This window comes from Haemaphysalis longicornis, unplaced genomic scaffold (assembly GCF_048455015.1).
Source record: "Haemaphysalis longicornis isolate Haplotype H1 unplaced genomic scaffold, Haemaphysalis longicornis Haplotype H1 scaffold_10, whole genome shotgun sequence".
Lineage (NCBI taxonomy): Eukaryota > Metazoa > Arthropoda > Arachnida > Ixodida > Ixodidae > Haemaphysalis > Haemaphysalis longicornis.
Window position 1 is genome coordinate 130,369,808 of NW_027526204.1, and position 24,166 is coordinate 130,393,973.

The 24,166-nt window shown below is 46.7% G+C and overlaps 1 protein-coding gene across 2 annotated transcripts in view; it reads right to left on the reverse strand.

Annotated features, from left to right (window-relative positions):
- The window catches only part of Mfr (ferlin family C2 domain-containing myoferlin misfire), a 258,706-nt gene extending 239,720 nt beyond the window's left edge, over positions 1 to 18,986 (reverse strand). For both annotated transcript variants that reach the window (XM_077690753.1, XM_077690752.1), the window contains exon 1: positions 18,735 to 18,986. In XM_077690753.1, coding sequence (XP_077546879.1) covers positions 18,735 to 18,813 — 79 coding nt within the window. In that variant the 5' untranslated portion in view covers positions 18,814 to 18,986. The remainder of the gene's footprint in view (positions 1 to 18,734) is intronic.
- Positions 18,987 to 24,166: the final 5,180 nt, after the last annotated feature.

Below are 24,166 nucleotides of genomic sequence, written 5' to 3' on the forward strand. Positions count from 1 at the left end.
CTTGCTCCAGAACCTGCTCTACCCCAAGTCGAAGAGAAAAACCTAGAAACCGCGCCGCAAGTATAAAAAAAACGAGGAAAATTGTCAGAGTTTTTTTTTTTTTTCGTAACCGTCCTTTATGATATATACTGTAGTTCCTTCTCCTTAAGCACTCTAGTTCCTTCTCGTTAAGCACTCTGCAGATATTTCTTATTGTGGAGTCATGGTTGGCAATGGAAAACGGCAGCCGGAAATGCTTTATTTACTGCTCAATAAATTGACATGAAAGAGAAAAGCGAAAATATAAAAGCGGTGCCAACCTGGAGAGCCAATACATATCCCTTTATCTGAGCAAACTTCGTAGCGTTTGTTGCTTTCTCGGCTTAGCGGCCCGCGTTTTATGACGAGTAACATATTGCCCCCGCCTTATCACGTTTTCTTGCTGCCTACTCGAAACGAAAATAATCGCCCCAGGAGGCCTGCCTAATGCTCTGCCGAAATTTCAAATTTTGGTTCCGGTTACATTTGTTTGGAAGGCAAACCACCCATCACGACAACGGACCCGCGTACGAGTCCGATCCGATTTCACTGCTGTTGACACAGGCGCCGGCTTAAAGCGCTTTAGAGGAGATAACATCTTGTTTGCTCCGCTCTCTGCCCCCTCGTTGTCTGTCTCGTTTCTTGTTTTATTGCAGGCTAGCTTCAACTTTAATTCATATTTTTTGTCTGCTTATCTTTATATGCATCTTTCACGATCTTACATTTCGCCCTCTATCACCCTGTCATTCGTCATCTACATAATGACTGTTTTTTTTTTTTTAAGTTCTGTTGATTGAACGCTTCTCCCAAACCCAAAGTGCACTTTCACAACCGCGGGATACCCCGTTATCTTAATCTGTACATACTTAATCACACGATTTCTGATGAAGACGCATCATTAGGAAAGCAAAGGCACTACTTTCGTGTTTAGAGCCTGGTTTGGAGTGCGATAGTACTCTTGACGTATAACTGCGAGCCGGCTTGGTTGGAATTGATGCATCTTCACAATAGCGCACAAAAAACGGGTACAAGACAGGAAACACAGACAGGCGCTCTTGAGCTGCATTTTGAGTCCTCAGTTCAAGAGTAAATAACGTTTTCCATGGTTACAGCTTCGATAAACGCTACGGGCAGTATGCAGGGCATGATACCAAACTTTTTTTTTTTTGCTTTCATTTAGAGCTACCTGTTTTTCAAGGTCATTTAGTTTCCAAGCAAACCGAGCATAAATGTGTTCTAGTTATGGTCATTTGGGACAGGTCCTGCGAAACGCTTTGCACCATGAACTTCAAAGTACTGATTGATCCGGGCGCAAGTCGGTGGCCGCAAGGCGATAAAACAGTTTTTTTCCTGTTTAGTTTGTGTGACGGGTGACAATCACCAGTAAATGCGATATGCCGTTCCCCTGTGGTTTCAAGCCAAACACTTTGATGATGATTATGATGATGATGACGACAATTGCGATAGGTTATGATTGTTGTGGTGATGATAATGACGTGTATGATTATTGTTGTTTGTGATGATGATGATTATGATTATGTTTGTGATGATGATGATGATGATTATGGTTATGGTTGTGATGACGATTATTATTATGTTGATGGTTATGACGACGACGATGATGGTGGTGGTGAGGATGATGATTATGATTATGATTAGCCGCTTCGCCTTTGTAACGGGGTGGCGTTGCACAGAAACCTTAGTCGTAACCCGACTGTACAATCACCTCGCACAAAAAAAGGAAGAACCTTTTTTTGGAATTCTTCTGCTAGTCTGACTTTGTTTGGGGGCTTTGTAATCTTGCCGCTTGAGACGCTTTGCTTTGCGATACCCCTTAACGCTTTCGAACGGTTTTGATCTGTATCCTGCGTCTTTGACCTGTTCCCGCCGCCGTGTAATTGGAGAATTGACAACGATGGTGGATTTCGCTGCTTTTAAGTGCGAATGCACTTCTTAAGCGAGCCTGAAGCGTCCGCCGCCGTCCGCATAGCAACAGCTGCGGGTGCGCGCGCTCCTCGTCTTCCTTGGCAACGGGGGGAGATGGGCGCGCGCTGCCTGGCCGCTGACATGGCACATACCCACGTGGGGGATTGGCCAGGAATCTCCTCGTCTTCCTTGGCAACGGGGGGAGATGGGCGCGCGCTGCCTGGCCGCTGACATGGCACATGCCCACGTGGGGGATTGGCCAAGAATCGGGCGTGAGAAGGGCTAATGCACCCGCTTAAAGGAGTACTGACACGAAATTTCAAAGCTGAGATCCGCTCTAGCAATCAAGTACAACGACAACACAAATAGGTGTCTGTGAATAAATGCATCTTTCTTTCTTTGTAGTTGTGTGTGTGTGTGTGTGATCTCTCTTTCGCGAACATTACCGAACCGCGCAAATTCAACTCGTGCATTCGCACTTTCACATTCTTCCCCTCGGGGAAATGCGGGGAATTTTTTTCTTTCGCTCCCTTCCCGCTGTGGTGTACATGCGTGGACGACCCCCTCTCGCTACTCGTACGTGACCCCAAAATTCCGAATATTGTTTACTAGAACATTTTATTTCGCTGTACAAAACGCGACACGCCGGTATTCATCAAGACGTGAAAACTCGGACAACGAACATACCGTTCCCTGACATTAAACACATGGCATGTACAAATAAACAAAAGATCCAACTCAAGAAAGTGTATGGAACACCAGTACGGTTAAAGAAACATATATGGAACGAAGCTATGTGGAACAAGAAGCAAACGCATTCTGATCCACATACATTGGCGGCGATCCATATAAACAAAGCAATTATACCAAAAACAAAAGATGCGTTCCACGTAAAACCACCTGATCCACTTAGTATTTCCATCGGAGAGGCGCATATAAGTGGAACATCAGCTTTATACGGAACCCAAATGGAACCTAATTGGAACCAGATTAAGAGCGTGAGTTCGCTATTTAACGCCTCATGCAGGCAGCACGAAACGCCTCCGAAGGAGTCGTTTTTAAAGCGAAACTTTCTTAGTCGGACTGATGGCGTCCTGTCAAAAGACTAATGCATTCCCCCATACACTGGTTGTTCGGCTGAAAAGCCCTGATAAGATATGTGGACACACGGCGCGTGCGTGAAACAACCGGGCTTTCATTGTGTCAAAATGGCAGCTTGAAAATCGCGAAAAAGGAACGGTTCTAGATAAGGCAATACCCGCATCGATCATGACGAAGGAGTACAACAGTGCACCTTTATCTCATAAACCATGCATCGGTGTACATTTAGATTGCCCGTAGGAGGAGGAGGAGGAATGCCGATGAGGAGAAGTCAGCCTGGCAGCGAGCTTGGCTTGCTACTCCACATGAACATGAGAGGTGCGAAAGTGAAAGGAAGCGAAGACACAAAAAATTACGCCCATCTTCCCGCGAGGGAACCCTGATGTGATACGACGCATCGGGAAGGGGGGGGGGGTTCAATTGGCGTTTCCATTGGGTTGATTCTCTAAATCGCGTGAAACGTGTTGTGAACGCGTATGATGCATTCCATCACATGCGGCTGTTCTCATACGCGTAAAGATGACCGTAATTTTACTTTTCATGCACATGCATACGCGACATGAGAGAGTTGCCATCAGCGTTTGGATTGACGCTGGTACTCGATTGTGTCACACCACTCGCTGACGGGACTGTTGCTTCCATCGCACTACATCGGAAGAAGCAACACAGTCGTCGTCGTCAAGCGAATCACAAGCAAAGTCAAGCGCAGTCAAGCGAACGCACTTGACTGAACCGGCGCAGCGCGCTCACCTCTTTATATTCAGCACTTGAAGGAGAGGAGACGAACGGAGGAGAGTTGCGCATGCGCAGCGAGAGCAAATGCGAGAGAGAAGCGTCAGCGAAGCGCACGCAGCTGTTATGATAATTAGACAGAGAGAGCGCGTTGCACACAGCTGTTGGCGAGAAGAACGGAGGAGAGTTTGCGCATGTGCAGTGAGCATGCGGACAACGGCGCGACAACGACAATGGAGGGACATAGCCCCGAGCAAGAGATGCGTCGCATCTAAACCTCATACGGACACTACAAACATAAATAAGCACACAGAAACTGAAAGATGCAGGATCGCGCACACAGCACACGCACAGTAGTAAAGTTAAAGCCAACTTTCACAGAGTTTTGTTCAGGCCGGAGTCACAGAGAAATGTCACCAAGGCCCTTGTACTCCGTGATGCAGCGGCAGTTGACTGCCATGGGCCAGTGACGTCGCAAAGTTTCAGTGGTGCATCAGCACGCAGTCCCAAGGTCGTCTTCAAGGTTAGCCGCGGGGTGTCGTAACAGGGACACACACACAGTACATGTTCTATGTCCTCACGAACACTGCATACGTGACAGTGAGGGGAGGAAACTCGGCGCATCTTGTTCACGTAGTGGCCGGTAGAAGCAACGTTAAGGCGAATGCGGTGAACAACTGCTTCGTCGCGCTTTCCCAGGCCACACGGCATTCGGAAAGTGCAGGTGGGATCAATTCTGTACAACGGCTGATAATTGTTTGATCCATCCGTCCATATTGATAATTGTAACTGCCGCGCCACGGAGTACGTGAGTGTCGCGGCGTCACGTGGAGAGAAAGGAATCGGGATGATGACCTGAGATTGGGTGTGGGCCGCGCAAGCGGTTTCGTCGGCCACCACATTCGCATTCACCCCACAATGTCCAGGTAGCCACCGTAACAATACCACGTGAAGAAAGCTGGCAGCCTGTGTATGCAGGGTGAGTATTTCGTGGGCCAGTTGTTCGCGCGGAAATGATGTCAGTTGTCGAAGCGCCGCCCGTGAATCTGTGAAAATAACCCACACAGAAGGTTCTCGCCCAATAATGTACTGCAAAGCGGAGCGCAAGGCAGCAAGTTCTGAGGTTGTCAATGTTGTTTTGTAGATTTCGTTTACTTAGTACGCGAAAAAATAGTGGCATGAGTTTGTTCTTCGTTCTGGATTTGGGTCGTCGAAGGTTTGATGATCGATTGAACGGACTCTCACCGAATGTTTTGACACACTTTTGACGCTGTTTTGATGTGAAAAAGCTCTCGCACTTCTCCCACCTTCTTTTAAGAAGGGATGGCAAAGCTTTTTCTGTTTCTTATTACGGAAGTCGGCCCCGAATGCCAGCTTTTAAGGGTGAAGCCCCTGAAGGGTCGGGATGTCGGCGTCTAATGTCGTAACCATCGTCTCATGTATTCATGGTACTGAAACACCAAAAACACTCGTTTACGCCTCGCTCTAGAACGTAACGCATACTAAAATGCACCGGAACACTCGTTTACTCCTCGCACTAGAACGCTTCGCGCTTCAAAGACGCGAGGCCTTTACAGCAAAGTTGTATACCTCTACCACTAGCGATTTCATTTCCGTTGGCAGAAACGCCAAGGCGCCAAGAATACACTTACGCACAGCATGCTTCTCACCACCCCAAGTTTCACGGTCAGTGTAAACGGCCCGAGTTCTTTATGTTCGAGTTTGCAGCGTCAACGCCACGTGAATAGAACACCTTGTGCAACTCAACGCCTAGGGAAGCACTGTTTTTCTGTTGCGGGTGCCAGACGCCACTTTCTCGCTCAATGGGCCGTTTAAGGTTTTCGCCCTATAACCATGACCAACTTTCCCCCCAGGTGAACGCCGCAGGCCCAGTTTGTGGTAGTGGCGCTTTGAGATTTTTTTTCGGCACGCGCCAGGATTTGAACGCGCTGCAGTTGCTGGCCGTGACAGCGACGGGCGCAATGTCGCCCCTGCGCCGGCAGCCGCGAGGCTTTTTTCCGAGAACGGAGAGCCCGCAACTGGTCGATGTTAATTCAATATAGGCATCTGCCCCAGGGACGCAGAAACGCCACGAGCCAAGCCAGATGTGCCCGCGGCCTTTTTCGCAGGCGCGATTCCCCGAGCATCGGGGGTAGCTACCTCGTTCCCCTCGAGATCCGCTTCTTTTTTTTTTATTTATACGTTGCATCTCTACAACAGGATCCTCTGCGGTGCAGTGATACGAAAATAAATGTGGGCCCGGCTTGTTGTAATGTGTTGCGAAGTTTCGGGAAGAGATTCACTGGTCTGAGCTTTCGGGCAAGTAGTGGTAAAGAAGTTTATTTCGTGATTATTTTTTGTAACGTGATTATTTTCGTGATTGTTTTTGTGAGGCGTATGACGCATACCGTGTCAAAAGTACTTTGTGGCAGAAGTAGGGCTTTTCAAGAGTTAGGGCTAAAAGGATGTTGTTTACACACGCCAAGACATTTGTGTATAGACGCCACTCTGTTGGCAGAGTGGCGTAGTTTTCTCTCTCTCTCTCTCTCTCTCTCTCTCTCTCTCTCTCTCTCTCTCTCTCTCTCTCTCTCTCTCTGTATAGGTACGTGCGTGCGTTCCTACGCGCGTCTGTTTTTAACACCTTTTCAGAATGCATTTTTCGGGGGTAAATTGGCTGACGACTACACAACTACACATCTTCATGCGAACATTGGGCTCAGTTGTCAATATACTTTTTATTGCGATGATGTTGCCTTTTACTTTGATTGTATATGACTTCAAATCAACCCAGAACGAAGAGAAACCTCAACCAAAATCGGAACGTTTTATCAACTACGCTCTTGAACGGTGGTACTCCAACACCATACCATTGACAATTCTTTGAAAGCCAGCTTGGCCGCTTTCATACAGCCCATGACCATCACAGCGATCCTTTCCGAGCTTACTAGGTCGGCAGCATGCGCTATCCCCGTAACCATAGCTAACGCCTTGATAAGGCGATCGGCTCCGGGATAGAACGAGCAGGGAGGAGGGTGTAACAACTGTACGCTTCTCCCCCGCTTCCTTCCTCACTCTTTCACCATACTCTCCTCCCCGCTTCTCTCTCCGTGTTTCCACTGTACTTCGTTCCACTTTGATTCTCGCGCTCTCTTCGCTATCAACGTCATTTACTCCTCGCTGCACCCCGCGTTCACTCTCCTTCATCTTCCCGTGTGCAAATAGGTTACTCCATTGGTCACGCCCACGCCAAACTCACGAATGGACGCTTAAGAGCGTGTCCTCTAGATATAACGGGAACTGCGCCGCTGCTTCCTCTGTTTTGTTTCCTGACCATGAGTTAACGCTAAAGTCAGGCGCTGTGCTATTGATTGCAACGCCTGTGCAATGTTCGGGGGTCCCGTATTTATCACCCCTGTCCGGGCAACCGTCCTCTGGAGAAGGCAGAACACAAGAGCGCCAGTGTGCAGGATTTACGAGCAAGTTAAAAGCTCCAAGTTGGTCTAAACTAACCCGTAGTCTTCCATTACACCCCCTTTATGAAAGACCACGGTCCCCTTCCTTGAATATGAGCATTCTTTCACTGGTTCTTACGTAAAATCTCCGCATATTGCAATGCCCTTTTGCAAACCGCTGGCTGCAAAGCGCTATCACACTTGAAACGACCTGGCGACTTCCAATGATAGCGTCTACTTTTGCTTTTTTTTTTTATTTTTTAGCCAAAAATTAAGTCAACCAGGGAAGCAAAACCACACCACTGTAGCCAAATGACTTGCAAAGAGGGAACGGTGGCGTAATAAACGAGCTTCTGCTACATTCTTTCTTTTTTTTATCTGGGCATGCATTGCAGAAATGGCGCAAGATCAGCGTACTTTTAGACACGTCATCGCGATTTGCCGCTACTCAGCTATTACGCGAAGCCCCGGCCCCCGTGCCTTCTCCATTTAGGGAGAGCGGGAAAGCGCGTAGGTAGGTCACGTTCTACGCGTTAGCCAGTAGTCCGCGTCCACATTAGGTGCTTTTAGCGGAGCGCCTTTGCATCGTCGCCACTGCCCTAAGAGCTGGAAAATGTGCACGCGACCCTCTAGAACGGCGAGCTATAAGCGAGTGGAGCCACGCACAACGACGCCCATAGTCGTCACGGGCGTAGAGAGACTCTGTGGCTATCCAGATGTTTTGGGTGATAATATTGGGCTTTCTGGAACAAGCAGGCTTAATATTTATGTTGATAACGATAGTGATGATGTCATTTTATTTCCACGTGCTTGCGGCTGTGGGAGGTGGGGAGGGGGTGAAAAGCACTTGGCATGCCCCCGTAACCACCAAAGAGTGGTCGGACAGGCAGCAATTACGCCCCAAAGTGAACTCAAGTTGCGCGATAAAATAATCAAACCAAGGTGCGTTCCAGATTGTCTGCGCTCGTCTTAAAGACATCAACTTGCTACGTGCTGACTAAAGGAGTAGGGAAGTGCCATAGCCTTTATTGTTCAGAGGTATTGCCCGTTTCTACTCGCTTCTGCATTACAAGCCCACAATCACTTCCTAAACTCGAGCTCTCTACCCTTGGTACAAATCGTGGAGACTGACGAGAAACAGGTAAATATTTTAGAAAGCTACACGAACGAGCAGCTTCCGAACAGTTCAGTTGTAGCAGCCATTAAACATTTAAAGTACCTTGCGCCTTGTAAAAGGCATTTTTGGTGAGATTTCTACATCATTGAAACTGACCGAAATTGCTTTTCGAAACATATTATACGTCTTAACTTGCCCCCTCCCCCTTTTTTGGTAATAAAAAACTCGATCGTCATACACGGTTGCATTTCTAACATAATTTCAAGCGCCATACTATAGACGACCACTGGTGTATACACTAGCAGTAATTAATCAACTTAAAAACAACATTCCATAACGTATTGTTTTTTTTTTCTATCGACCTTTTCTTTCTCGCCCTATACGGGCCCTGAATAGCGCCTTATATATCGTCTAACTACTTCATCATGTCGAAATTTATGACGTGTAGGCTATGCTAGAAATTATCTCGGCTAATTTACACGCGTTTTTTAAGAGAAAAGTTCCCTGTAAAGTTTCGTTTTCATTGCGCCTGCCTCCTCACCGATTCGGTGCAATCAAGTGTGACAACACATTCGCAGATAGACACGGTTAGACAGGGAGGAATTTAACCTTCGGCGAGCACGTTTAACCTTTATAGGCAGTGTGTACACAAACAAAATGCTCTTAATGAGCATAAAATGGCTAAACTTCATATTCTGAAGTCTGAGATCGCATGAAACCTTGTTGAAAACCAGCCCGACGTCGTTTCGGTAGTTAGGGCGGCGTGATGACGATGACGACAACGATAATGATGATGGTTGTGATGATGATGATGGTGATTATTATTATGATTCAATGTTTTTGTGGCGCACGGACGTCAAAGTCAAAGAGCGCCATGACAGGGGTGAAGTTAGTGCAACAGCTGCCAGTAACACATGCTGTCTTCTCTTTTTCAGTGGTAAACCCTGGCTTTAGACTTCCATTGAATTGTGAGACAAACGAATATATGTGTGTTACCATTCGATTCAACTGATAGTTCAATGAACTCCCTTCAGGACTCGCTCCAGTATACGCAGGGTAATCTGTCAGAAATTGCTGCCTTTCACAGGGAATAACCAAATAAAAAGCAACTCGAATGGCGCGGCAAACGCTTCTAAAAGCAGAAGGTAAAATACGTCGCCCTGCCAATTCTAAGTTTTTGAAGCTGTGCGCAACGATGCGTCTGCGCGAATATTGACAAAATCTTCAACTGAATCCCCCAATCTTCCTGGGCTTTCAACAAAATGTTCAAAACCCGGGAAATCCCAGAGAGGGTGGAATCACCCGCGCCGACAACTAGGGCCTGAGTCGACATAAAGAACAGGCTTTCGTTCAGGTTTTGAAAGCTCCTCTGTCGCTCGTAGGTGCTCAAATCCGCGCGGGAATACCAGTGCAGCGAGGTCGCTAGCTGCAAGCACGCAGTGACGGTGCGACGAAAGCTTCGGTATCAGCCATCCGAACAAACTTCTACGTGTTCTGTTCTGACTTTGTCTGTTGTTTATGTCCCCCTTTTTTTTTTTTTTTGCCTTTTTTGTCATCACCGCTGCCTTTTTTTTTTTTTCGCTGCTGACACCGAGACGACAGACGCGAGTCGTTCCACCTTGTAAAACATTTCTCCCAAAATATCTTTTTCGAGGGCGCACAAGATCTTTTTGTTGTTTTACAGCTCTAGAAACTCTACCGAAGTTCCTTCGTTATGCTGACTTTTTCAAACATTTGCCTGTTTCTCACTTGGATTTGATACGACGCTAAGCACTATGCGTAAAGTTTTGATACTCAAACGCGTGTGTTTGCCAGAACGGAACCGCACAAAATATGGTATAGAGGAAACAAGCGCTTGTTTGCCTGTTTGGTTGTGTTATTTATTTATTTATTTATTTATTTATTTATTTATTTATTTATTTATTTATTTATTTTTTTATTTATTTATTTATTTATTTATTTATTTATTTATTTATTTTTAACCTGATGACTGGCGAAACTGGTTTAGTAGGGTAGCCGTTTTATAATTAAAGGCGCTGTCGTACACACCTCGGAGGTATCTGCCCAGTCCTTAGAATGTTACGCTGCGGCAGGCTTGAAGCCCCGACATAATTATTTTACAATGTCACGCACCTTTGGCTGACATAGGACGATATACCGCCATGCACGAAACTACAGCAGGCGCCCACAAGACAAGGAATAATCTGAATGCGCGAAACATAGTCCTAAAACATGAGCACCGATCAGTTTGCCAACAAACTACTACACTCGTTTTACTGAATAAAAGCGAGCTTGTGGCGCTTATATCCCCCAGAGGAAGATTAAAGCCGCTACACTCTATGTGCAAGCTGTCGGAAGTGCAGAGCAGTGATTCGCCACAGGGGCTGGGACGCCGTTCTCCGCTCATTGTTGCCACACCTCACGCTCTTCTTCTCCAGGACTCACATCTCTCTTGATGAATTGAACAGAGGTTTGTTCAATGCAATTCAAATTTCCCGCTTTCGCAGTGTTTGCGGGCAATCTCCTGGGACAGCTCGCATACTTTTCTTAATCCTTGGTTTCTTGTCGAAGCCCCTGTTCGGGTGCGTGACGTGGCGTAACTGCAGTGGCTAGATGCCGTGACCGCGGACGAGCTACTACCACAACCGGGCCTGTAAAGTGTTCTGCACTTTAAAGGTAACCAAACAAGAAATTGCATGCTTTTGTCCTCATCGCAAAGGAAAACTAACGTATCGCGTTATCCAGGTTTGCAAGAGTGTAACGTTCTAACATCCGGAGTTTCAGAGTGCACGGTCGGGCCGGCTTAAAAAACAAACTGCTAACCCGTGGGCTACACCCGACACGGAACGCTCTTCTCGAAATTTACTGGCGCGCTCGCTAAACCGGAAGCTTATTTCCAAACAAAAACGTTTTTTGGCACGCCATGCAGACGCCTGGAACTTCATATTATGTACCGCTAAGGCTGTTGAATACTGCTCTCTCGGCGCTCGGGGCAGTCTCGCCTGTAAAAGAGAAAGAGACTGAGAGAGAGCGCTAGACGCTCACGGTGGAGACTGAGGGAGCTTTCTTGAATATGTTGAAATATCGCTCCTTCCACTATTCATGAGGCCGTAAAACCGGCGCTTTTACCACACCCCCGCGGGATGGCTCGCGATGCGGTGATTGCTCAAATGCTTGTGTGCGCATGCGTGCGTGCGAGTGTGTGCATTTGCGTGTGTGCGTAACTTGCTTCTATTTGAACGCCTCCGTTTGCCTGCATGTATTGTTTTTGTTTTGTTTTGCGAGCTGAACAGGTTCTTTGCTACACCTCGTCAGAAATTTCATCCTTGGAAGGATGCAGAAGGAAGGCAGGAAAGTTAACCTGGATAGAGCCTAGTTTGCTATCCTGCACGAGGTAAAGGGAAAATAGGTAAAAAAGGGAAAAGGAAGAATTAAGAAACGTTGGAGCAGACAGGTATGCCCAGCGCTGAAGCACTAAACGTTCAGTTCAGTGATTGCCACTGGAGGCTTTCAGTCTACAGTCTGGTGTTTAAGTTCGTCACCCGTAGAAAGCGAAAGAGTTCCTTAGTCGCCTTCTGAGCGGATGACAGAGAAGGCCAGTGACAAGGAATCTTCTCCTCCGAAAATGGCCGCCTAACCGTTCGTCAAGCTTGCGCTGTGGTTTCCCCCCATAGTTTTTGTGATGCGCTACTGACAATAGCGGCAGTCCAAACTCGATCTATGAAAGTCACGGAGAACCCACAGATTACATCGTTAAATCGGGAACTTCGTAAAGCGCAGGAAACATAAAGACTGACAGCAACTGCAGGTTGAATTCTAGTTTGATTGATAGAGCAGGAGATTCATAAAATTGTATTTTCGTAAAATCGAGTTTCAACTGCATGCTTTTTCTCGCTTGATGGTCATGTGTCTTGCGCTAACGCGCTGTACATGGGAGAAATGTAAGAACAAAAAAAGCGTTTAGGAGAAGTGTAAGTGAAATAGACGTCGACGTAATAGAACCCAGATTCGTGCTACACGAACAAAAACTGCACAAAACATCGCGTGTGTTGTATGCAGGTGTGAGAAAACTCCACGTATGCTACGCACACCACAATTTCGGACGTTGAAGGACATCATAGGAGCAGTATTTTAAACACGAATAGCAAGTCGAAAAAAAAACAAGAAAATAGAGGGTCGAGAGTAGAAAACTGAGAACTGAGAAACGCGTGCATATATATTCGAATAGGATGCCATTCAGATATCGCTACAATATACGATAAGCGTTCCGTGCATAACTTAGTTTCTCCGACGGCTATCAGAATCCCGTAATATCAAATATTTTTTGGTTCAATTCTGCATTGGTGAGCCACCACCCCTCTTACTGAGACAAGTAAACGTCGGACTCAGAGGCAACACTTCCCAAAAGCTATTTTCTACCCTCTAAACTTCTCGCAAACAACAACAAAAATAAATAAACAAATGGCTGATTGACCCGATAGTAGCCGTAAAAAAAAGAAAAATCATGGCATCAGTAAGAGCCTTCTCCGGGTAAAAAGTCTCCTCAAAATCCGGCGGGATCAGCGAGAGAGATCTCGACGACGGCATCATTTGATTTGCTACCCGACGTCTACGGGAAGCAAGAGAAGCCATTCGAAAGCCTCGCATTTCCTTCATTGTACTTCACCTCCGACCTTTCAAGCTGGCGATGAGGTCGGAGCTCAAGAGCGCGATACTACACCTAGCGGAAGCCACTCAAGTTGTCTTGCAGCAACTTCATCCCTTAAATAAACGGAAACAGTGACCAATTTCAAACTGAAATTGATACATATCATCTGATGGAGGAAGTCAAAGCTGGGCGCTTTCGTGCCTAAAAACTGGAAACTAGGAAACCTAAAATTAAAATTTCAGACATTTTCTGCGGCTAGTTTTTGGTTAGAGACAATAGAGACTTGTGCCTTCTTCCTTTTTTTTATTTATCGACTAAATTTTCGTACTTAAATACTTGAGTTGCCACTTTAGCTTCAGCGTCTCGGCGTACTGTTCGTCTGTCCCTTTCAAGGCAGTGCTGACATCTCTGCGCAGCAGCGGCCTCGCAGCGATATTGTATTTGAGGCCCACCTAGCTCAAATTTAACACGTGCACTGTATAAGTATAGGCATCTTTTCTACATAGCAATTTATCCATTTCTCCGCCATCTTCATCCCTCTCATCCTCTATCCACGCTCTTTCTGCCCCTTCAGAAAGCTTGCAAGATCTACTACCATCAGGCTGACCTTTGTGTGTGTGGTGTGTGTGTGTGTGTGTGTGTGTGTGTGTGTGTGTGTGTTTCATTTCAATAACATTCCTCGCTCCCCCTCCCCATTCTCTCTCTCTCTCTCTCTCTCTCTCTCTCTCTCTCTCTCTCTCTCTCTCTCTCTCTCTCTCTCTCTCTCTCTCTCTCCCGTATTACCCTCTTGGCCATTTTCTTCAAGCAATCCAAATGACTAAAATGTTTCAAAATGAATCCTCAAGTTAACTGAGTAAATGCCCTCCGAGTTTCGTATGACATCGACATGGAAGCTAAGGAAGCCCGTTTTAACTGCACTTTTTAGCTCGCAGACAACCATTGGGAAATTTAAGGCAAGACACAAACTCACGAATACAAATTACAGCGTACTTCTAATTAAAAATGTTGGTTTTTACCACAACGAATTAAAGCCAGTCTAGAAGGTGCGATGTAATATACGGCAAAACTAAATTTAGAGAACAAAATCTGCCTCGTTCTGACGCAAGGGGTGGCAAAAAAAAACAAAAACACAACATACAAAAGGTGTTGTTTGGCCCTGTCGGCTCGAGTGGCATTAGCTGGGTTCGGCTGAAAATAAAGCGCAACAAGAATGATTCAACTAAAAAAATGGAGAGAGTGTGAGAACTATCTTTAATTGTACTGGAAATATCAGCAGAGTCGCATTAAATAGCCTAATAATAATCTCATTGTAATCACCATCACCAAATAGGATAGTGAGGATAAAATCGATCCCTCTTCAAACAGAGTGAAGCCTGCATCGCTAGACACTGCTAAGATAACTGCTTGTGCTCTGTGAGAGAAGGCATACGGCATGTCTTGTGTTACTGCCCGCACCATACAACTCATCGCGAAACAGCGAACAGAACTCTTGCGCGACAGTTACGCGGAAACTCTTTAGAGCTGAATCACTTCCGACCTCAGTTACCGCGGAGGAGGCGGCAATAGCCCTCGCTCTTACCCAAACACCCACCCCTCTCATTATATTATCAGATTCGCAACCCGCCATCCGAAATTACCTCAAGGGCACCATTTCATCACTGGCCCTCCAAATTCTTCGCACTCGACCCCCTTCCGAACCCGTGACGCTGCTGTGGACCCCGGCCCACACCGGCATAGGTGGTAATGAGGCTGCCCACCACCAAGCCCGAGCTTTGACACACCGGGCAGGCGCTTCTTTTACACCTACACCCGGCGTTCCCGAGATGTCCCATTCGGTACTGCTCACATACCGGGACATCACCCAACATTACCGCCTCCTTCGCAGACAACTTCCCCCTCCCCACCCCTCCCTCACCGCCGAGGCTGCCCACATGTGGCGCCTTCTTCAGACTCACTCGTTTCCTCACCGCACTCTATTAATGCATACGCACCCTCACCTCTTTTCCTCTCCCAACTGCCCCTTGTGTGACGCACCGGACACGCTCTATCACTCGCTCTGCGAATGTCCGCGCGATCCTTTCCCACCTCTACCCTCCCCCACCCTCTGGGAACAGGCTCTGGGGTGCTCGGAGCGCGACCTCCAAGAACTGGTCACCGGTCGTGCCCTCGACGTCGCGGCGGCCCTATGGGCCACCGCCACTCCCCCACCCTAAAACCAGAGTTTCAATAAAGTGGATTCTCTCTCTCTCTCTCTCTCTCTTTCCGTGGCAAAATCACGCTGACGCGGCGAAAGGGGCAAAGGCTCTTTGTCTGGCTCGGGATTAATCGAGGTTCTTTAACCTTGGGATCCTCAGATTTTTTTTTTCCTCCTGTGGTGCTGTTAATTTTGTCTACGTTCCGAACTGCCTTTATTTTCTTCTCCCTATTATTCATTGTTGCTTCGTACTTCTTCCACATTTTTTTTTAGCCCCGCCGTTTGAGGGGCTAACCTCTTCAGTGTTCAATAAAGCTCTCTCTCTCTCTCTCTCTCTCTCTCTCTCTCTCTCTCTCTCTCTCTCTCTCTCTCTCTCTCTCTCTCTGCTCCTATTCTCCTTCTCCTACTGCACTTTTTTCCAACTGTTTTCACCCAGATTAAGAAATTCAGGAAATCTTGCATTCACACTCAACGCTTGAATTGCGGAGCTGTTGTAGGTGAGCATTGCTGGACACACAGTAAAGTTTCAGTATCATTGTTGATTCGCATATATAGTTTCGGTGCCAGTAATCGCCGTCATATGCATCGAAGCGGTTGTCGTCTTATATATCCCGACGAGTGGTGGATGCGAAGTCATCCCCAGCAGTGTACACTTCCACCAGCGCTTCGTCATCGACTCGAGGCAGCGGTGGTGGGACCTGCAAGTCGTCTCGGGAAGGATTGGCACACTCGTAGCCATGTCTCCAATTATCGATAATGGCTTCTAGATAACGCGGCTGCCGTGGTGACCTCTCCCAAACAGGGTGTCCTTTCACGTTCAGCATTAGCTCTGGAGTTTCTTGTGTTTTTTTTTTTTTACATGCATGGTAGCACTTGACGACAGCGTTGGAGTTTTTCTCTGTATTCTTTCTTTTTTTTTTTTTTTTTTGCTAGAGCCACTGCGCGTGGCGGGGACTCTCAGCGGTCGCCGCAAGGCACGTTCTCAGGAGCGCTCGGCAGTTTCTTGGTATTTTTGTCCTGCAACGTCGAACTTACGGACAGAAACAGCACCTCCACTGTTAAAAGGGTTCGGGCATCTTACTCGAACATTTCTTTATGCAGGGCCGAACGACGACACTAGCCGACGGACTACAGGAGTCGGTAAACACAAATGTCTCGTTCGAGTCGCGAAGTTGTGTGCGGGCCGAAGGTGCCCGGCAAATCGTTTCCGCGAATGACTAGCCACTGAATACCGCTTCCGAAAGGCGCGCTTCGCAGCTATTGAAACCCGCGCTCGCGCAGTTTGGAGCGTCCGCCTCGCTAATCCAATCCAATCCAATCATTACAGAGCTTTCCCTCCGTACAGAAAGCCCTGGGGTACCAAGCTTGTTTTGCAAGCGTGGGCAGGTGCAAACTCTATGTCAGCATTGCCGCGTATCACCGGGAATTCGTAATGAGTTGAAGGTACCGCTTGGGATCGTTTTCGTATGCGCAGCAGGGGTGCTTTTTTTTACCATTGTTCCTTTAGTTTACGTACTCCCTTGAGCTCACCATTTATATGCGTTTTTTTATCCACGTTATCGCCTCAACGAATGATTTCGTTACTAGAGCTGAATTCAATTACTGGAAACAGGAGCGATTCTGGAGTAATAGCGGGCTCATTTCTTTTCAGAAAAACGGCTGCTCTCGGCACGGCTTATAATACTCTAATTTGATTTTTTATACATTCGAGACCAGATGTTCTAGTGAGACAGTTAAAATGACTTTAAGGTAGCTCAACGCAAGCTTTTAAGGTCTTGGGAGTATCGGTTATTTAACAGGCCTGTAAAATAAGAGACCTGAAAAGGCCTGTTATTTAACAGGCGCTGTAAAATAATTACTACCATGAGAATGTTACGAAAAAAATTAGCTTTCCTAAAAAAATTTTTGATGGTGTTTTTTTTTTCTTTTTTTGCGAACACAAACAAAGTTTAAGCAGTGTCAAACATATCGTAAACTTTTACAAATCGTTTGCAACAGGCGATATAAAGTCAATAATAAAATAAGGTTTCCAAAAAAACCCTTCCTAAAAGCATCATTTGGTGTTTTAAGCAAACCTAAAACAAATATTTACACTGAAATGCTAAATCTTTTCTTGTTTAGTCTTGTTTCATTGTGGCGTATGCCTAAAGAGCTTATAGGAACATAGTATTTACGCCTTACAAAAGACGTCTCCAACAAAAACCAATCGCAGAATTTCTACGCATGCATTAAAAATCTGCATTTTATCTTGACCACCTGTAAGCATGACAGTGGGTGAAGGACTGCCATCATATAAGTATCAATTAAACTTCCATGCATTCCATTCTTGCTTCTACTTTTCACGAGCGGATTTTGAACATAGAGCTAGTATTGTAACCACCAGAACTTCTTTTGTACTGCAGCTGATGTGTCGCTGTACAAGACCTAGGAATAAGTATGTCTTCTAATAGATTCCATGTACCAAAACGGGGCATATAGATCAATGAATGCGTGCTTGTTTATAGTTTGCAGTAGTGTTCGTGCGAACCCCAAATCACGAGCTTATGAGTCTCCGAGTCTCCCTTTCGGTTTGTCATTAATACATTACGAAAGGGGAAAACAACGGAAATGCATTTACGCGCTGGCATACGAAGTGTATAGGTTCATATTCATTCAAACTTCCCCCCAAACACCCTACTACATCATGGCGTGCAAGTTTGCTTGTTGCTTCGTCTTAGGTAAAATCTATTTGAACGGCGTATCTCCCGCACACGCACGCACAGACAGACGCCCACACACACACACCCTAACATACATACACACAAGACAACAGACACAAACCTCCGCCATTTCCCTTTACGTTTGGCTCTAGAAGCATACTCCCTGGGATAAGACACTCCTCCTCCTGTTTGTTTTTTTAACTCAACTGCTTCAATCTCGGTTGAAGAGAAATGGATGTTCGTTTGTTGCTTTTACTCGCAAAGCTATTGTTCGTGCAGATTAAGAAGGATAATGACGCATCGTACTTTTTCCGGGACCCGAACTTCATCAAACGTGACGCTGCAGATCTTCCAGCAAAAGCAAGGTATAAAAGCATATGGTGACGCCACTCGCCAGAATTAAGCAACAAAACACCGTTGTTTGCATGCACCTTTTCAAGCTGATAAGTTAATTTTAAAATTCGAGCAAAGCTCCCATCTTCAGGTTCCGCTAATGCGAGTGCTGCAGAAGAACTGCCATATTGCCTGGAAAAAGCCGCTGGTATCGCGTTTGCGTTTCGAAAACTATTGTCGCTTTTATTATCCGCATGAGCTGTTGCAACTCAACAAGTGTATTCGCAATCTGTTGCTTCCCCTATTTTCGCAATGCTGAGTTCATTGCGGTGAAAAAAATTATATCGTGGACGCGATGCAGCACTATGTAAACAGTGCATCGAGCGGTCGTACAAATCTGTCACCGCACGAGGTTTGCAGACGTTTAATATTTTAGGCGACCCAAGACGGCCAGCGTGTCATTTCGGGTTATTGATCCCAACAAAACGAGGGAAAAGTGGCGGTGTCAACTCACCGCGAAAGGTTGCTTTGGCCAGACGATCTCCTCGCCCCCTCAAGCCGCTGACCGATTGCAGGTGCAACTTCAAAGCCATCGCTCGTGCCGAAGGTCCTCGTTTGGGAAGCTCCGCTTCCTTTCAACCGTACGCAAGCATTCTACAAAGATGTCGATGCTTCCTCTTGCATCTGCAGTTTCCGAGAAGCAGACGAAGTTCAAGTCCGGGAACGAGCGCACGTTTTCCGCAACGACACCAGCCGCCCCGTGCAGTGCGACCGTATCGTCTGCATCGAGCTCCCCATTTCTTCTCGTTGCGATCGTGCCGCGCTGGAGCGGCAACCAATCACGGTGCGCCTACCGGCGTGACGTCAACAGTGGTTGCCATGGCGACGCACGAGGAGCGTCTGCTTCGTCTGCCCGGGCCTCTTCTGTCCTTTTTTTTTTCGCGCCTTCTCTCTCTATCTTCCCTTTTTCTCCCCATTTCGTCTATCCGAATTCCAGGCTCTCCCTTGGCCCCAGAGGGAGTCTGCTCCGAGCAGGGAAAAAGAAATAAATTATCCCCGGTGAACTACGGAAAGGTGGACTGTGTCGGGAGAAAGGGGAGGAGGCGAAGGTTCGGGTCCGGACACGACGCCGGCGGCGGGGAACAAAAAGGCACGCGCCACCAGTACCAAGAGCCACGATAAACACCGGCGCGTAAGGGCGCGGTTCATGTGATTGTTGGGTCTGCGTCGTTGATGGCCGGAAAAAAAACAACCCGCTACGTGAGCTGGCATCCCAAACTACCGGTGAGGTAATCGCCGCGACTACTCCGGTTTTTATCGAGCAACGCACGTACGCCAGCCAAGTGGACTGGTGTGGTACACTTAAGACGTGCTTTTTTCCCCTAGGATCAGCTCTTTTTTTACGTTGCTTTGTTTAGTTGTATGGATCCGGCGGAAATGTTTCTGGGCACAACCTTGAAGCGAATTCCACGTGCCGGTGGTTTCTTGGGCTATTAGCGGTCACTGCGGGAGTGCGGTAATGCTTGCGTGAGTCGAGGCGCTTCGTGCAACGCCGTGTCATTACTCCACTTCTTTCAAATTCGTTTCTTTTGATATGTTTCGCCCGTCTCGTTTCTGCTGATGTGAAATTTTCCGTGAATGTAAGGTGCGCGTAAGGCATTCCATTTAGCACCGTCACCCGCTGACCTTTCCCAAGAAAAAAGACCGAGAAACAGTCTTTTTTTTTTTTTGTAGCTTTCAGGGCCTCCGTCAGCACACACCATCCCACCTTTTTTCCGGGGCTGACCATTTTCTTCACTGACTGTTTTTTTTTTTTTTTTTCAGATCACGGCTAACGGACTTTCTGAGAAAATTAACCCGCGGAAGCCGTTTAAAACCGGGGAGGTGTACTAGTTTTCCTATGAAGGTGCTGCAGAAAAAGTGAAGTAAGCCGCAGTAGGCGTCTTGGGCAACAAGATCAGGCAAATCTTTTGCCGCCTAATAAGCTGGAGTCATTATAAAAGCGATAAGCCAAAAGTCCTGCCAAGCTTGTTTCTCCTTGACGTTGGTTCTTGTGAGGGAAAGCTACCTTTACACACAACTAAAACGTGACGTTTTACCGCGACGCCGGTACGGGGCTTTTTCCTAACGATTGCCAGGACTGCATCCATCCGCTGTCATCAAAAACGCTTTGCGGCAAAGCCAACGTTATAATGACCTTCCAAAGTTTCTGAAAAGCGAACTCTGGAGCAAATAATAACTTTGACGCTAAGACGGTTACGTCCGCTGATACGGACGATGACGCAACCTCAATGTTCCTCACCTTGGAACCATAAGCGGCTTAGCCTTGCCTGTCATGAAAACAACTACATACAGTTTCTCTGATAAGGTCGCTATGTTAAGGCCACCGCAAGGACGCATCAAGGTCACTGTGCCGAAAAAGTGTCGTTAGACGCGTAGGTGCCGATGCAAATATTTAACGGCATGCGCCACATCACGACGCGCAGGGACGTCATCACGGATTTAGTGACGGGAAGCGGGGTTACTTCCGAATATGACGTCACATTTCTTTCAGGTGACGTCATCACCTACGACGTCAATGCATGCCGCTGCAGTGAAGCAGAGCTGGCGGTTCCTGCGGGAGAAGAGACTTTAAAACGAGCAAAGGAGGATCGTGACCACAAAGCGTAAGCGCAGCTTTACTGGTTAATTGTTCTACAGCTAGGACAGTAAATTTTCTTTAGGGGCGAAGCACCTTATACGCTCGGGCTGTCGTCATCTCCTGTCGTCGTCGTTTCATGTGGTCATGGTACTAATACACCGGGACACTCGTTCTCGCGCTAGAATGCTTCTTGCTTCAAACACACGAGACTTTTACAGTAAAGCTGTATATTTCTACCTGTACTCGGCACGCTCTACGCCTTGGAGGCGCGGGAGCCTCATCAACACCACGAGCATTAGGACGAGGGAGAAGAACCCAAGAAATACATTATGCATATTGACTGAGATTAGCTACGCGATTGCTTATTGAATATAATAAATGTAGGTAATATGTATATTAGAAAATCGTTATAACAAAGTGTTATCGTGACAGCAAATTAGTTCGCTATATCCGATATTCGTTATAACATTAGAGGCAAAAATCGGCTGTTACAAATCGACAATCTGGCTCACGCAAAAATACTTGATACAGAAATTCATTTTTTAGGCTTCCAACCCACTATAAACAAAAAAAACCCTTACCTTTCTCCTTGTTGCATTTCAGGCTGAATGAGCCGGAACATGAGTTCGTGAAATTACAACAAAACAAGGCTCACTTGACAAAACAGGCCTGCGTCTATATTTATTTGATGAAGGATGTGGTCTTCGTCTGCTGGATACTCACAGCACTGAGCAGGATGGAGTTTTCCACAGTGTCCACGTACAAAAGGGCCTTTGTTCTTCTGCAGTTTCGGATGCCGGAGGGTTTTCCCAAGTAGTAGCTTCTCAGCCTCCTGGTCAAATATTTCTTCGCTACATCCTATATCGCGCGCGGCTCCTGGTTTCAGTTTCGTTATAAAAGAATAAGTGGCACTGAAATAGAGCGTGACCAACCGAAGTTCGTATTTAGTTCGCTATAGCCTATAATTGGCTGTATAAGTGTTCGTTATAACGAGGTTCAACATTACTGGAGATGACTCGGGATTTTTACGTTAACTCGAAAGGTTAAGTAATAGACTTAATACAACTATTACTCTGTCACACAGCAAATATAATGTCATTCAAAGAGGAAGACACCAGCTACAAATGACATACGGTTTGGCCGTCAGGGTCTTTACGGCGAAGAAAAGTTTCATATGATAGCGAGAGCAGTGACGCTGACACGAGCCACCTTCTATGGACCTGCCCTGCCCTTCAAACCTCTCGCCTGCATTACCTCCGGGGCACAGGGCTCCATCCTGGGAGACCCCCTGATCTACAGCGGTGGATATGGGGCCCTCAGTACCGGTCGCTGCTGACTTTTCTGCGTGAAACAAATGTGATTTTGTATACGTAACTGTTATGCCGTAAGGCAAACTCTCACAAAAAAAAAGAGAGAGAGAGCAGTGACGATTGTGAAACTCGGAAAATAATACCACAGAAATGTAAATGTGTCCATGATGTTTTTAAACCTTTTATTCTTTTTTAAACAAACTTAATAAACTTTTGACATGAACAAGTTTAGCTCTGTTTAACGTGACATTCAAATCACAAGCAACAAATCTCGGTAGCAGCAAACATGGCAGTGCTTTGCATGGGCATGTGCTGTTTACATTTTTATATACAATACAACATGAAGGAAAAACGAGTGATTTACTTGTAGGTTTTAAACACATAGTTCTATAGCTTATTATTAATTTTTTTTTTGTTTAGTGACTGGCCACTGCGGTCGAGGCTACTCAGTCGGTTCGGCAGCTATAATGCAAATTTGATGCCTAAACTTATTCAGCCATTAAACACCGTTAGCGTATATGTCGTTTAGTATTCTCGTGTAGCGCCAAACTAATGCCATTGACAGTTAATGCCTTTCGCTCTAAATTTCATTAGATGTTCCTTGTAACAGGGGTGTGTGTTCTTGACTTTGTAGCAGGTGCGATCCTAAGTCCCGAATCAAGCATTTATTACCCAAACTATAAAAAAATACCGCCGTTGCTTCCTTCGCTGCTAACTCCGTTCTGACGCGGCATCGCTCCTGGGGAGATTAAACAGCGTGCGCACGTATGAACATGCATTTATTATGCCCTGATAGAGTGCCGACAGGCAAACATTTATTTTATTCTTTGTGACCATGCGACGGTGTGCGCCAGTACCTCAACTGAAGCGCGCACTGCGCCGCAACCACGCAGTCAAAAAGCGGCAAAATGAGTGCAACATGTGGATATATCGGTGCACCCAGCCGTGGTTTGCGTGAGCTCCAACGCCCCTCCCTACCCCGCTCAGCAAGTCTGACGTAGCCTTACGCGCGACACGTATGTTTCGAAAGTGCAATGCTGATGAAAGGCCGGTTGGTAGCTGGGCATAGACCGCTGACGTAGCACATGAGCTTGGCGGCAGCAAGTTAAAAGCCCCCGCCGATCGAGCCTCAGTGGCTATATAAGTCGTTGTGCTACTGAGCCCAACAACCTAGCCAGGGGCGGTATTCTCGTAACTGTCCCTTTTGAAAACGTCCCTTTTGAGTCCCTTTCATCGTGACGTACTTCCGATTAAGCACTGGGCGTTGACAGTAGGTTTGTTGCGCTTGCGTTACGTGACTTCCGGTTGTTTGCTTTTAGCCAATCAGGGCTCGCCAAAAGGGACACTTTTGAAAGGGACGCAAAAGGGACAAAACTCGAGAATACCGCCGCAGGTTCGATCCCAGCCGCGGTGGCTGCTTTTTAAGGCGAAGCTTTAGTGTCCTCAGTGATGCCGTTGTAAGCCAATACGCCCTGCAGGAAAGCCAACTTTCTCTGACGATGATGATGAATGACCGTGGGTGAAGTGAAAGGGGAAAAAACGCTTCTCGTGGCCGGAATCGAACCTGGGTTTCTCGCGTTATGAAGACAGAGTCTGTCCGATTGCTCTATTTCGACACGGTCGAAGTGGTTTCGGAAACTCAGACGGCAACCCAGGAATCCGTCACGGGAATAATGGCGTTGCTCAGCGTGTCGTAAGGCTAGAGGACGTTAGGCTTAACTTCCCGTTTTTAGGTTTGGAACGTTAGGCCTAACGTCATATCTTTGGGTTTAACGCCTCAAAGCGGCACCCACTCAAAAAAAAAATGCTCACTGAATGCCAGATAGCAGGTACCAATTCGCGCCGTACACCAAGAACATAAACGTTAGGCATATATGGAATGCACACACGAGAGTTACTGTATGTATCCTAGAAAAGAGGTGCGTACTCCAGAGCAGCACATACTCTACCGATTTGCGCCTTACACCAAAAGCACAAACGTTGGGCATATACGGA